Here is a 14826-nt window from a genome sequence, read left to right as displayed (position 1 = left end):
CCCCTCTCCGGCGAAACGGGGGTCGAAGGAGCCCGAAGAGGCTTCAGTCTCGCGAGAGGAGGCTCTTCTCCCGGCGAAAGGGGGGGGCGAAGGAGGCTTCAGTCTCGCGAGAGGAGGGCGGGTTCGGCCTCCGGCGCCTGCGCGTTGCGGCCCGTCTGCCCGACCTTCAGGGGGCCGGTCACCATGTTCTCCAGAGCCGCCGTCGCCTCAGCCTGGGCCCTGAGGCCGCCATGGTACCGGACCCGGAGGGCGGCGCGGAGGAGGAGGAGGAGGAGGGAGGATGGAGGAGGAGGAGGAGGAGGGAAGGAGGAAGAGGTCGGGGCCGGCGGGTGGTTCGCTCGCCCGGGAGGAGGGAGGCGAAGGGCGGGGGGTCGTGACCCTGCGTAGGGACCGGCTCCAAAGGATGCCGACTTGGACTGCCCAACCGCTTAGGCCAGCGCTCTGCACACAGTAAAAGCCCAATTAATAATAATAATAATAGTGGCATTTATTAAGCGCTTACTATGTGCAAAGCACTGTTCTAAACGCTGGGGAGGTTCCAAGGTGATCAGGTTAATGCCCCCAATCCCTCTGCCCATCCGCCAAGCTAGCTCTCTTCCTCCCTTCAAGGCCCTACTGAGAGCTCACCTCCTCCAGGAGGCCTTCCCAGACTCAGCCCCTTCCTTCCTTTCCCCCTCGTTCCCCTCTCCATCCCCCCCGTCTTACCTCCTTCCCTTCCCCACAGCACCTGTATATATGTATATATGTCTGTACATATATATTACTCTATTTTACTTGTACATTTCTATTCTATTCGTTCTATTTTGTTAGTATGTTTGGTTTTGTTCCCTGTCTCCCCCTTCTAGACTGTGAGCCCATTGTTGGGTAGGGACTGTCTCTATATGTTGCCAACTTGTACTTCCCAAGCGCTTAGTACAGTGCTGTGCACACAGTAAGCGCTCAATAAATACGATTGATTGATTGATTAAACGCTTACTATGTGCAAAGCACTGTTCTAAGCGCTGGGGAGGTTCCAAGGTGATCAGGTTGTCCCGCAGGGGGTTGACAAGAATGCGGTTGAATGAATGAATTCGTTCCGTCATTCAATCAATCGTATTTATTTATTTTATTTGTACATATTTATTCCATTTAATTTATTTTGTTGATTTGTTGTGTTGTCTGTCCCCCCGTTCTAGACTGTGAGCCCGCTGTTGGGTAGGGACCGGCTCTATATGATGCCGACTTGGACTTCCCAAGCGCTTAGAGTAAAAGCCCAATTAATAATAATGATAATGATAGTGGCATTTATTAAGCGCTTACTATATGCAAAGCACTGTTCTAAGCGCTGGGGAGGTTCCAAGGTGATCAGGTTGTCCCGCAGGGGGCTGACAGAAATGCGGTTGAATGAACGAAGGAATTCATCCCTTCGTTCATTCAATCGTATTTATTTATTTTATTTTGTTGATTTGTTTTGTTGTCTGTCCGCCCAATAAAAAATAATAATAATGATAGTGGCATTTATTAAGCGCGTACTATGTGCAAAGCACTGTTCTAAGCGCTGGGGAGGTTCCAGGGTGATCAGGTTGTCCCGCAGGGGGCTGAGAGAAATGCGGTTGAATGAATGAAGGAATTCATCCCTTCGTTCATTCAATCGTATTTATTTATTTTATTTGTACATATTTATTCCATTTGTTTTATTTTGTTGATTGGTTTTATTGTCTGTCCGCCCAATAAATAATAATGATAGTGGCATTTATTAAGCGCTTACTATATGCAAAGCACCGTTCTGAGCGCTGGGGAGGTTCCAAGGTGATCAGGTTGTCCCGCAGGGGGTTGACAAAAATGCGGTTGAATGAATGAATTCGTTCTGTCATTCATTCAATCGTATTTATTTATTTTATTTGTACATATTTATTCCATTTAATTTATTTTGTTGATTTGTTGTGTTGTCTGCCCCCCCGTTCTAGACTGTGAGCCCGCTGTTGGGTAGGGACCGGCTCCATATGATGCCGACTTGGACTTCCCAAGCGCTTAGGCCAGCGCTCTGCACACAGTAAAAGCCCAATTAATAATAATAATAATGATAGTGGCATTTATTAAGCGCTTACTATATGCAAAGCACTGTTCTAAACGCTGGGGAGGTTCCATGGTGATCAGGTTGTCCCGCAGGGGGCTGACAGAAATGCGGTTGAATGAATGAAGGAATTCATCCCTTCGTTCATTCAATCGTATTTATTTATTTTATTTTGTTGGTTTCTTTGTTGTCTGTCCGCCCAGTAAATAATAATAATAATGATAGTGGCATTTATTAAGCGCTTACTATGTGCAAAGCACTGTTCTAAACGCTGGGGAGGTTCCATGGTGATCAGGTTGTCCCGCAGGGGGCTGACAGAAATGCGGTTGAATGAATGAAGGAATTCATCCCTTCGTTCATTCAATCGTATTTATTTATTTTATTTTGTTGGTTTGTTTTGTTGTCTGTCCGCCCAGTAAATAATAATAATGGTAGTGGTATTTATTAAGCGCTTACTATGTGCAAAGCACTGGTCTAAGCGCTGGGGAGCTTCCAAGGTGATCAGGTTGTCCCGCAGGGGGCTGACAGAAATGCGGTTGAATGAATGAAGGAATTCATCCCTTCGTTCATTCAATCGTATTTATTTTATTTTGTTGGTTTGTTTTGTCTGTCCGCCCAGTAAATAATAATAATAATGATAGTGGCATTTATTAAGCGCTTACTATGTGCAAAGCACTGTTCTAAGCGCTGGGGAGGTTCCAAGGTGATCAGGTTGTCCCGCAGTGGACTGACAGAAATGCGGTTGAATGAATGAAGGAATTCATCCCTTCATTCAATCGTATTTATTTATTTTATTTTGTTGGTTTGTTTTATTGTGTGTCCGCCCAATAAATAATAATAATAATGATAGTGGCATTTATTAAGCGCTTACTATGTGCAAAGCACTGGTCTAAGCGCTGGGGAGGTTCCAAGGTGATCAGGTTGTCCCGCAGGGGCTGACAAAAATGCGGTTGAATGAATGAAGGAATTCATCCCTTCACTCATTAATCGTATTTATTTATTTTATTTGTACATATTTATTCCATTTATTTTACTTTGTTGATTGGTTTTGTTGTCTGTCCACCCAATAAATAATAATAATAGATAGTGGCATTTATTAAGCTATTACTATGTGCAAAGCACTGTTCCAAGCGCTGGGGAGGTTCCAAGGTGATCAGGTTGTCCCGCAGGGGGCTGACAAAAATGCGGTTGAATGAATGAAGGAATTCATCCCTTCGTTCATTCAATCGTATTTATTTATTTTATTTGCACATATTTATTCCATTTATTTTATTTTGTTGATTTGTTGTGTTGTCTGTCCCCCCCCTTCTAGACTGTGAACCCGCTGTTGGGTAGGGACCAGCTCCATATGATGCCAACTTGGACTCCCCAAGCGCTTAGGCCAATGCTCTGCACACAGTAAAAGCCCAATTAATAATAATATTAATAATAATAGTGGCATTTATCAAGCGCTTACTATGTGCAAAGCACTGTTCCAAGCGCTGGGGAGGTTCCAAGGTGATCAGGTTGTCCCGCAGGGGGCTGACAAAAATGCCCATCCCCATTTTACAGATGAGGTAACTGAGGCCCAGAGAAGTTAAGTGACTTGTCCAGAGTCACACAGCTGACAGTTGGCGGAGTCGGAATTTGAACCCATGACCTCGGACTCCAAAGCCCGGGCTCTTTCCACTGCGCCACGCTGACTGAGCCCCCTGTGGGACAACATGATCACCTTGTAACCTCCCCAGTGCTTAGAACAGTGCCTTGCACATAGTAAGCACTTAATAAATGCCATCATTACTATTATTATTATTTCTGTTGCCGACTTGTACTTCCCAAGCGCTTAGTCCAGTGCTCTAAACACAGTAGGCGCTCAATAAATACGATTGAATGAATGAGGGAGGGAGGGCCATGAAGGTCAGCGAAGGAGCTGATGATCAAGACTCCGGTGTTCAAAGCCCCAGGGCCGGCGAGGTCACCCAAGGAGAAATGCACGGGCCCAGAACCCAGGGACTGTGAGCGCCTTGGTGGGGAGGGACCGTCTCTATCTGATGATGATTTGTACTTCCCAAGCGCTTAGTACAGTGCTCTGCACACGGTAAGCGTTCAATAAGTACGATTGGATGAATGAATATAATAGTAATGATGGCATTTGTTAAGCGCTTTCTATGTGCCAAGCACTGTTCTAAGCGCTGGGGAGGGTACAAGATGATCAGGTTGTCCCATGTGGGGCTCACAGTCTTAGTCCCCATTTTACAGATGAGGTATCTGAGGCACAGAGAAGTGACTTGTCCAGATCCACACAGCTGACAATTGGTGGAGTCGGGATTTGAATCCATGACCTCTGACTCCCAAGCCCGTGCTCTTTCCAGCGCTTAGAACAGTGCTTTGCACATAGTAAAGTGCTTAATAAATGCCATTTTATTTACATTGAGCCACGCTGAGTAGTGCAAGGAGTTCAGGGAGGGTGCATGGCACCCCCCACCCCCAAATCAGTGACATTTATTGAGTATTAATTGTGTGCAGAACGCTGTCCTAAGGTCTTGGAAGACTGCGGTACAGTTGGCAGTCCTAAACCCTGCCCCCAAGGAGCTTATACTCTAATGGAGGACTTTGCCATCCAACAATGGGAGGGAGACGGGGATCTCAATTTCCGTGCAGGGTAAACCCGCAAGAACAACAGGAAGGATAGTACCTAGGGTGGAGCTTCTTCTAGACTGTGAGCCCATTAATAATAATAATGGCATTTGTTAAGCACTTACCATGTGCCAAGCACTGTTCTAAGCACTGGAGTAGATACAAGGTCATCAGGTTGTCCCACGTTGGGCCCACAGTCTTCATCCCCATGTTATAGATGAGGGAACTGAGGCCCAGAGAAGTCAAGTGACTTACCCAAAGTCACACAACCCGTTGTTGGGTAGGGATTGTCTCTACTTGTTGCCGAGTTGTACTTTCCAAGCGCTTAGTACAAGTGCTTTGCACACAGTAAGTACTCAATAAATACGATTGAATGAATGGCTTGAGACTCTGGCTTACGAAAGACCGCAGATCAGGGAAAACGGAGCTCCCATTTAGCCATAATAATAATAATTACGGTGTTTGTTAAGTGCTTATTACGTGCCAAGCACTGTTCTAAACCCTGGGGTAGATACAAGATACTCAGGTTGTCTCACTTGGGGTTCACTGTTTTAATTCCCATTTTACAGAGGAGGTAACTGAGGCATAGATTAGTTAAGTGGCTTGTCCAAGGTCACACATCAGACAGGTGGTGGAGCTGGGATTAGAATCCACATCGTCTGACTCCCAAGCCCGGGTTCTTTCCAATAAGCCATGCTTTTTCTAGGAAGTAAGGAAGGAAGGAAGCAAGCTGTAGGAAGTCAGTGGCTGAATAAGGGGCTGGAGCGAGTGATCTGGAACCATTAGGTGTAGGGGCTTGGGAAGGTCTTCCAAGAGAAAGTACAGGAGTCAGGATAGGTGAGTGCAGAGGATAAAAGCCCCAACACATCATGCCCTTGGAGCTGATTTACAGGGAGAGGATACCTTGAGACTTGAAGCATATGGAAGCACTTAGTACAGTGCTCTGCACACTGTAAGCGCTTAATAAATGTGATTGAATGAATAGAAAAGACATTGACTCTCATAAATCATTGGCAATAAATAATAGTAATAGTAGTATTACTACCGCCAATATAGAAAAGGCCTTGACTCTCATATAAGTCAGTAATTGGCTTAGTCCAGTTAAAAAGTTCCTTTAGAGGGAAATAGAAATGCTTCATTTTGTGGATGTGAAAGACATAACCTGGAATGGTGAGTGTCCCAGAATTGTGTAGGCCCAGAATGGGGATGGGATTAGCCTCAGGGTATATTGAAGAGGAGGGCTGCCATCTCAGTTTCCTGATTTCAGATTTGTTTAGGAGATTTTGGAGTGTTCTTTAAAATAGTATTTTTAAACACTTCCACTGTTCTAAGTGCTTGGAGAGAGACAAGCTAATTAGGTTGGACGCGGTCCCTGCCCCACCTGGGGCTCGGAGTCTAAGTAGGAGGGAGAACAGGAGACCTGGGGCACGGAGAAGTTAGTTTACTTGCCCAAGGTCACACAGCAAGCAGTTGGCAGAGCCAGAATTCGAACCCGGGTCCTCTGTCTTCCAGGCTTATGGTATTGCCACTAGGCCATGCAGCTTCTGTTACTGGAGTAGTCATTTGAACAAATTTTCTTGTTAATTTGGAGAGGGGACAGGAGGAATTTAATTGGGAAGGAATCTCTAACCTTGATTTGCACCACCACTAAGTATTCGAAGTAAAAAAATGATGTTTGGCCCAGTGGGATAATTCAGTCCATTGCGCCTTTTTTTGCACTGGGAAACAATTTCCCATTCTTTAGATAAGATTATTAGTGGGAGTTCAGAGGTCAGTACAGGTAAGCCGTCAGTCATGTAAGGCAGGATATGCTAGGGAAATATAAAGTGATAATTCCGGGAAGCATTATGCCGTGTGAGTTAACGTTGCCATTGGCTGTTCTGGATTTAAAAAATGGTTCAAAAATTTCTGGACCAAAGTATGTTTAAATGAGTGCCAGAATGATGTATTCCTATTACTATTAACTGGTATAAAAATAAAGTAGAAGCTGGAGTGTCTTGTTACTTCATTGAGGTAAACCATCTTACAACATGAGTCTTGCCTTGGGTGTCTGAAGATTTCATCCCCTTCCCCAAGGCCTCCACTCCCTTCTCAGGCTTCTTCAAGGCCTTCTGCTTAAAACTGCTGTCAGATTGTCAGCCTGTCTGCAACTTGAGGCAAAGTCTCTCACTATATCTTGTAAACATTGATGAGTGTTTATTTCACTGCTGAAAGGGTCACAATCAAATCTTAAAGTCCCTGGAATGGCTGAAATGGCAAAAAGTTTTGGTGTGAGTTTTTTCTGTTTGGTTAATCATTTGTATAAAAGTTACTGTTAAAAATAGTTCAAATTTCTGAGTTTTTTATGACTTCTTCACACTTCTCCTGCCCCCATTTGATTGTGAGTCTCAAATTCAGGAACCATATTTTGTACATTTTATGCAACTCCCATGCTCTCTAATATGCATGCAGTGAGAGTTTATTTGGTGGTGATAAGACTGGCTAATTTATTAAACCCATAAATAGGATTAATACCAAATATGTTGTTTTCATTGAAATATTGGTTCTGTACTTGATGAGCTAAAGCTGAAATGTAAAAAAAAACCCACTTTTCATTTTTTAGGATCCAAGTTCGAAATATGGCAACTTTAAAGGACAGTAAGTATCTTCTGTGTCTTCGAATCTCTGTGTAGTCTCAGTAGAACGATAATGTGCGACAGTCCTTTTCTAAAAATATCACCAGGAGTGTTATGGAATGGCCCAAGAGCCTTGGGGAAAACTTGGAATGGCAGCAGTGTGGTCACAGAACACCTGGAAGTTACAGTGGTACTAAAGAAATTTAAGAAACATCTGTTGCTGTAGAAGAATATAGCTCAACAGACAAGCCTGGAGCAGATAAAACACTCACCGTAATATTGCGGTCTCAGTATAAATGTTTAGTGGATAGAGAGTTCTTTTTGCCTGACTCCTGAGCAAGGTACTAGAACAGGAAGAACGAAAGAGTTCCCGGCACCAAGCATCTCTTTTTTTCCCCAAGCACTGGATGCCCCCAGGCAAAACTTGGGTGCTACGTGGAGCTAGAGGAAGGACCCATTACACCTTCCAATATTCTAAATGAGGTGCCATCAAAAAGAAACATGCAAGTTGGCTTTGAGTCCAATAGAAGAGATGGCGTTCTTTTCAAAGCTTTCATCTCCTCATATTTTGTCGACTCTAAGCTTCTTCACACTGAAATTCCACCATCCTGCTTGGCTCCCAACTCCTTTTTTGGGGTCCAAGGCAAAAGGTATATACCCTTAATCTTCCCTGCACCTGGCCCTGATTAACAACATTCATCTCTGCTCTTCATGTTGTATTTGAGCTGCTTGCTCTTCGTGAGGAGGGCATGGCTGAATCCAAGGTAACAATACTTGCATTCATTGGAAGAATCAGCAGGACTGCATGCTTTGTAGTGCAGTTCTGTAGATAGGTTGCCCTTTCAATTAGGTGCATCAATCAGTTGTATTTATTGAGCGCTTATGTGCAGAGCACTGTACTAAGCGCTTGGGAGAGTACAGTACAACAAAATTAAACAAACACATTACCTGCCCGTAACGAGCTCACAGGTGCATTAAAAGAGGTCCTGCTGTACTTGTGTACAAACGGAGAAGATGAAGTTAAAATAAATGGGTCGAATCTTGACAGTGTCGTAGGGATAGACTGTTGATTATGAATGGGTAATTGGAATCCCAAAAGTCACCATTCGTGGTGCTCAACAAAAGCAGAAATGAGGAGATGCTAGGTTTCTCCTGGGTTTTGACCAGCTGGCAATTTTTCAGTAGTGCAGCATGCTTAGCAAATGCTAGCTGTAGATGCTAAAAAAATTTTAGGTGCTCTAACTTCTGTTTATCTTCAGTTACCAGGCGATTGAAGTCAATCAAGAACATCCAGAAAATTACCAAGTCTATGAAAATGGTTGCAGCGGCCAAATACGCCCGAGCTGAAAGAGAGCTGAAACCTGCCCGCGTTTATGGAGTAGGAGCTCTAGGTAAAAGGAAAGAAGTACAGATGTTTTGAAATACCAAGTTTGTAAATCAGTCTGAAGGTAGCCTAGCTAAGGTGACTGTCTTATAGCTTCTTGTCTTTACTCTGTGCCCCTTGAGGGGCAGGGACAAGGTCCAATTTCCACCTCAGTACAGTGCTCTGCAGGCAGAAAGTGCTTAATAAATACTGTTACTAGTATTCAAATCATTGATTTCTATGAACATCTATATTTTTACATTCTTCTTGCTTAGTGACCTAAGTGTTCGGTTTCACTTTCTTGTGAATTGAGTAGTGTGAAGGCAGTCAAAAGTCTGTTTAGATAACAGAAATTATTCAGAGTGTCTGTATTTAAATACAAATTTATTTCTGAGATTAAGGGTACACTGTTGATTGAGGCACTTTGATGTGTGCCCTCTTAGAGCCTCTGTTATTCTCACAAGTCCATCTAATTCTTCCTTTTGTTTTTTAAGCTCTCTATGAAAAAGCGGACATTAAGGTTCCCGAAGACAAGAAGAAGCATCTCATCATTGGGGTATCCTCAGATAGAGGCCTTTGTGGTGCTATCCACTCTTCTGTTGCTAAGCAGATGAAAAGTGAAGTTGCTTCCCTCACAGCAGCAGGGAAAGAAGTCATGCTTGTTGGAATTGGTGACAAACTGAGAGGCATTCTTCATAGGTAATAATGTTACTATAAGAAATAGATTGTGACTTGCTGCCTAGCCAACTTATTCACACAGTCAAATGCTGATGATATGGGGGAAAAGATTTGTATAGTAAACCCAAAATCCTGCTTTTCCAAACTACAATCAAACAAAAATGTACGGTTAGCTTCAAGTGTTCACCCACTCACCCCATGGCAAATATCTGCTCTCTTCATTTCCCTTGAACCGACCTTCTAACTGCATCTCGCTCTTGATTTTCTCACTTATGTCCCCTCTCAAATCTGTCAGACATAGCCTTCCCCATAGTCAAAGCTGTCTTGAAAGTCCACCTCTTCCGGCATGTCTTCCCCGATTAATTCTCAGAACTTCAAGACACATCAGTCCCTTAGCCATTGGTAGCATTTAGGAACCTGCTTGCACTAATGTAAATATGTCTATTCAGTTGTGTATTCAATTAGTTATTTTGATTTCTCTGTGAATACTTTTATGTCTGCCTCTCACAATAAGGCTGAAAATAATCTAGACAGGAGATACTTTGGTCCCATTTCTCACCCTGGGTTTGCCCATTTGTATCAAAAGCAGATCCAGGTATGCTGTCCTTCCCCTTCTAGCTGTTGTGAGCTCTGACTGGGGGCGGGGGAAGACTAGGCTTCCCTTCCTTCTCTTGTAGCCCTGACCTCAGGGCAGGCTAAAAAGTCACCCCTACCACTTCTGGGTTTGGACAGCTTTTCTCAGAAGTTGGGAAATTGTTCGTACTTCAAGCTGTCAGATGCTTCCACTTTTCTTTTTAATGGTATTTAAGCGCTTACTATGTACCAGGCACTGTACTAAGCTGGGGGAGATACAAGCTTGGTTGGACACAGTCAATCAATCAATCAGTCGTATTTATTGAGCGCTTACTGTGTGCAGAGCACTGTACTAAGCGCTTGGGAAGTACAAGTTGGCAACATATAGAGACAGTCCCTACCCAACAGTGGGCTCACAGTCTAAAAGGGGGAGACAGGGAACAAAACCAAACATCCTAACAAAATAAAATAAATAGAATCACACATCCCATGTTTAGAATTACTTTCCATTCACTCAACAGAAAAGAAAATTTCACTGTCCCATATGGGGCTCACAGTCTTAATCCCCATTTCACAGATGAGATAAAGAAGGCACAGAACTCAAGTGACTTGCCCAAGGTCACACAGCAGACAGACAGCAGATCTGGGATTAGAACTCAGGTCCTCTGACTCCCAAGCCTGTGCCCTTTCCAGTAATAGTTTCATACTGAAGTAGATGTACAATGGTTTCTCCAAAAGTGGGTAGCAACCCGGTCATACCATATGGGGAGTTTATCTCAGAAGCTGCCCATATTATTTCTGGCCTCTCTACTGACTGGAGCCATTGAGACTGTTGGGGTGTTTTTTCTGTTCCTCCTTTCAACCACATGTGTTAACAAGGCAATTTTAGCAGGAAGAAAAGGTATTAACGTCCAATAAACTGGCTATGAAATTGGACGTACAAACAAAGTCACCAGGGCTAATCCAGACAGTTAAAATTTAGGACAAGTTTTTTGCCTAGGTTTTGCAACTCTGCATGCATTTTAATGTCTTGTGGGTTTTATTGTCCAACAAATACAAAATTATGTTTCGTAGAAGGGGAGGGGAGGGGACAGAGGGAGCAAACCACCAGTAGATGTGTTTCAACAGTGGGAAAAAATTATAATTAGTCTGGGAAACCTCTAGTTTATAACCAAAGAAATTTGCTACTAAGAAGACCCAGGAAAAGTCAGGCTGAGATTGTCAAAGCTTTTCTGTTTCGTTTCCGGTCTTGTTCCTGCACTGTGTTGTTCATTAAACTACTTACTGCTTGTAACTATTTCTTAGGACACATTCTGAGCACTTTCTGGTGACATTCAAGGAAGTGGGGAGGAAACCCCCGACTTTTGGAGATGCCTCAGTCATTGCCTTGGAGCTGCTAAATTCAGGCTATGAGTTTGATGAAGGATCTGTCATCTATAATCGATTCAGGCAAGATCATTTTTGAAGCAAAAGATTGTAAAAAAAACCATTGAAATAAGTTTGGAATACTTATTCGGCAAGATGTGAATGTTGGTAAATTATATAACTGGAAAATTACAGTTACTTTTCTCACAAACAGGTCTGTCATCTCCTACAAGACAGATGAGAAACCTATCTTTTCCCTTAATACTGTTGCAAGTGCTGGTGAGTATTTTTGTGAAAAACTGCAGGTGCTCAATTGCATAAATCTAATAGGAAAAGCTTACAAACTTATCTGGCCATCATATCCAATCTTGCCTCTTGCCTAAGGTAGAAGATTGAGTGATACATTCAATTCAACATTCAAGTGCTAAAAGTTCACTGAAAGTAAAGCTGGGTTTTACATTTAAAAATAAATACCACTATTCTGGTATCATGCCACATGGTAAGGTGGATCAGTGTTCTAGCAGTGAATCAGTCATTGGTAATGAGCCCTTTGTGTTCTGAGCACTGAGTATACTAGATGCTTGGAAGAAGGCAATTCCATAGAGTTGGTAGACACTGCCTACAAGGAGCTTATAATCTAGACGGAGGGGATAGACATTAAAATAAATCACTGTTGGGGGGGATTGGCGAGTATGGAGATTTGTTCCTAAGTGCTGTGGGAATGAGTGAATACCAGGTTCAAAGGGGTACAGATCCAAGTGCATAGGCAGTGTAGAAGGGAGAGCAAATGGGAGAAATGACCATTTCCAGCAAATTTCTCCGTTCCTTGGGCAAAGTACCTGATCATTTGGTAGAAGAATATGAATTGGGCACTTATGCACGCACTGTCATGCATGAGTTGAAAGCACGCAGCTGATTGACCTGCAGATCTGAGCTGGACGTGTGTGAAATCACCCATGGAAAGCATGGCAAGGAAGACATTCTTCTTTATTTGTATCAGGGCCATTTTGAATTTTGGAGTGGTGATGTCTGTGATGTGAATCCAAACATTTCAAAATTTCGTATTTTAACAGAAAGCATGAGCATCTATGACGATATCGATGCCGATGTCCTGCAAAACTATCAGGAGTATAGTCTGGCAAACATCATCTATTACTCTCTAAAGGAGTCGACCACCAGTGAGCAAAGTGCCAGGATGACGGCTATGGACAATGCCAGCAAGAATGCTTGTAAGTATCTAGGACCTATTCAGAAGGATTGCGTGAACCAGAAAGGCAGGGGCAGATTTTTTATTTTATTTAGCACTGAGCATGTTCCACCCTAGAGGTGTTAAAAAAAAATTTGATCCTTGTGGCATCCCTTTATCATAGCTGCAGAACTTGGTAGAGTGGTTTTTGCATGCACATGCGATATCGCATTTGCACAATGACACCACCATTATTGTACTTCCCAGGCGCTTAGTACAGTGCTCTGCACACAGTAAGCGCTCAATAAATACGATTGAGTGAATGAATGAATGAATGATCTTGCTTGCTGAGAGTAATGGAATTTCCCAACTCCCAATGCCAGGCCCACCAGGGGGTTAGAAGTAGGGTTCGATCGTGAAAGGCACTATTGATCCACCGTCTTTTCTAAAATCTAGGAGTTTTGCCAAGAGGCAGGAATCAGACCTTGAAGCTCCAGACCTATAGTAATGAAACAATCCTAATTCAGCGTTAAAGGGTCCTTTCTCTTGGACAGACAATCCGAATGGAAAGAGTCACCCAGTTGCATGGACTCAAGAGTGTGTCAGTGGTGTGTTTTTCATGTCTGATGCCAAGGAAGATTTTATTTCCCTGAAACCTAATCCTTTATCACTAAAACTCTATCTCCTAGCTGAGATGATCGACAAATTGACATTGACCTTCAACCGTACTCGCCAGGCGGTCATCACAAAGGAGCTGATTGAGATCATCTCTGGTGCTGCTGCTCTGTAAGTATTGAGTGTAGAGTTCACACTTTTTGAGCGCATACGGAAATTGTTAGTTTTGTTGAGAGCATTCAGAAATCATGAGTTTGTATATTTGGGGGATGAGCTCTTACGAGGGAGGGAGAATGCCTCTGTCCAACCTCTTTAGCCTGCTGTAGAATGAAGACCCCTCCCACCCATGTTAATGGTCTCCCTCCAATTTCTCATTGATTATTGAGAATAATTTTTATCTTTAGTAACAGGATGCAAATCCAGAGTAAACAAAAGTATTTACTGATGCTATTTTAATTTAACCCTATGTAAGAAAAAATTAATATGTTGTGGGCAGCTAAAGCACAGTATTGTATTTTGCATACTTGTATTTTTGCATTGGTTTGGTTTTACTGCATCTAACAAAACTGAAATTTTTGGCTTGTTCAAAGAATTGTTTTGTGAGTGTGTTATGAATAACAAGTTGAAAAGGTCAGATGACTTTGTTAATTTGCATGGATTCCTTCTTGACCTGCTTGTTTTGTGTTTTTTTTTTCTTTATCCTTTAACACAATAACCAGGAATTAATGGGAACCAAGTTTCATCCAACATTGAGGTAAAGTGGTGACGCTTTTTTCAAAAATAAAAATTAAAAAAGTCAAAACTGCAGTCAGTTCAGAAGCAGGGAAAAAATGTCTGTTTAGGTTTAGATTTTATCTAAAATTCATAACATTTTTAAAAAAGTGTCACCCATTCTCTGGGAACATATTTCTTTGCCTGGGGCAGCACATGAATGGTCACTGAGCATCTGAGTGCCTAAAATGAACTAGAAATCAAAGTGGTCTTCCAGCCTTGGCAGATAGGAAGGGACTGCCAAGATAAGGGACAGTGGGGAATGATTATTGGCAGCTTGGTTTCTACTTTATGGGTTTTGGTGTAAAGGTGAAATTTTATGAAGATTCTGCTTTAAATTTTATCCATATGGCTTACCTTCCCACACATGAGAACCAAGTTTGTTTTGTTTCGGGCTGGGCTCCACCTTTGTTTAGGGTTCACGTGGCATTGGGGGCTGCCTTTCCATTGAGGCACTGCCCAGCTAACTTAATCATTTTGTGTAATAACAAATGTAATGTTATTCACAGGTAAAGAAGAGGAAAACCAAGCCAGCTAGTCGGTTAAGCCTGCTTTTGGTCCATGTCAAGGGAATTGTTGGTCCATCAAGTAATTATGGAAGATGATGACGTATTTGTAAATTATCTTACAATAAACATCTTACAAGGAAGGATTTTACCCTGTCTTCTCTACGTTGTGTGCTTATCTTGTCTACATTGTGTGGGAGTACAAATCATGGTATCGTACTGCACTCACTTTCCAAACCAAGCCACTTGTTCCTGGAAATAATTTTGTGTAACACGTTCCTGTGGTTTGAACAGTTCTGAAAAAAAACCAAAACTTTGGGAACTGTCCTTTCTCGATACTATTGTTTCTTAAAGAGCATGGTGGTACCTTGTAAATTCATTCCCCAAATGCAACTTCTGAAAAAGCTTCTCTGACTTCAAAACTCATTTAGAAGGAGCCATTAGGGCAGTTTTTTCATCCTCTTCTTCCATCTTCATATTATTAT

General features: G+C 42.6%; 1 protein-coding gene across 3 annotated transcripts; it reads left to right on the top strand.

Annotated features, from left to right (window-relative positions):
* The first annotated feature begins 125 nt into the window (after window positions 1–125).
* On the top strand, window positions 126–14487 carry ATP5F1C (ATP synthase F1 subunit gamma). 3 transcript variants are annotated; one of them, XM_038741382.1, is made up of 10 exons: window positions 126–233; window positions 7272–7306; window positions 8544–8675; window positions 9142–9346; window positions 11204–11347; window positions 11478–11542; window positions 12337–12492; window positions 13139–13235; window positions 13784–13818; window positions 14345–14487. In XM_038741382.1, the coding sequence occupies exons 1-9, from the start codon at window positions 184–186 to the stop codon at window positions 13788–13790; spliced, it is 891 nt and encodes a 296-aa protein (XP_038597310.1). In that variant the 5' UTR covers window positions 126–183; the 3' UTR covers window positions 13791–13818; window positions 14345–14487. The 3 variants fall into 3 exon arrangements, with proteins under 3 accessions (XP_038597310.1, XP_038597311.1, XP_038597312.1); XM_038741383.1 differs by lacking the exon at window positions 13784–13818; XM_038741384.1 differs by lacking the exons at window positions 13784–13818; window positions 14345–14487 and having other exon boundaries at window positions 184–233; window positions 13139–13239.
* Window positions 14488–14826: the final 339 nt, after the last annotated feature.

Source organism: Tachyglossus aculeatus (genome assembly GCF_015852505.1).
Source record: "Tachyglossus aculeatus isolate mTacAcu1 chromosome 12 unlocalized genomic scaffold, mTacAcu1.pri SUPER_6_unloc_1, whole genome shotgun sequence".
In the NCBI taxonomy this organism is placed as follows: Eukaryota; Metazoa; Chordata; class Mammalia; order Monotremata; family Tachyglossidae; genus Tachyglossus; species Tachyglossus aculeatus.
Note: the sequence above shows the minus strand (reverse complement) of the source record. Positions and strands in the feature narration are given on the sequence as shown.

What these genes read in the sequence shown, in the direction of transcription:
- ATP5F1C (XM_038741382.1), top strand. Translation starts at nt 184, where the DNA reads ATGTTCTCCAGAGCCGCCGTCGCCTCAGCCTGGGCCCTGAGGCCGCCA. An exon ending in TATGGCAACTTTAAAGGACA is followed by an intron (nt 7,307 to 8,543) that starts GTAAGTATCTTC and finishes GTTTATCTTCAG; the next exon opens with TTACCAGGCGATTGAAGTCA. An exon ending in CTGAGAGGCATTCTTCATAG is followed by an intron (nt 9,347 to 11,203) that starts GTAATAATGTTA and finishes ACTATTTCTTAG; the next exon opens with GACACATTCTGAGCACTTTC.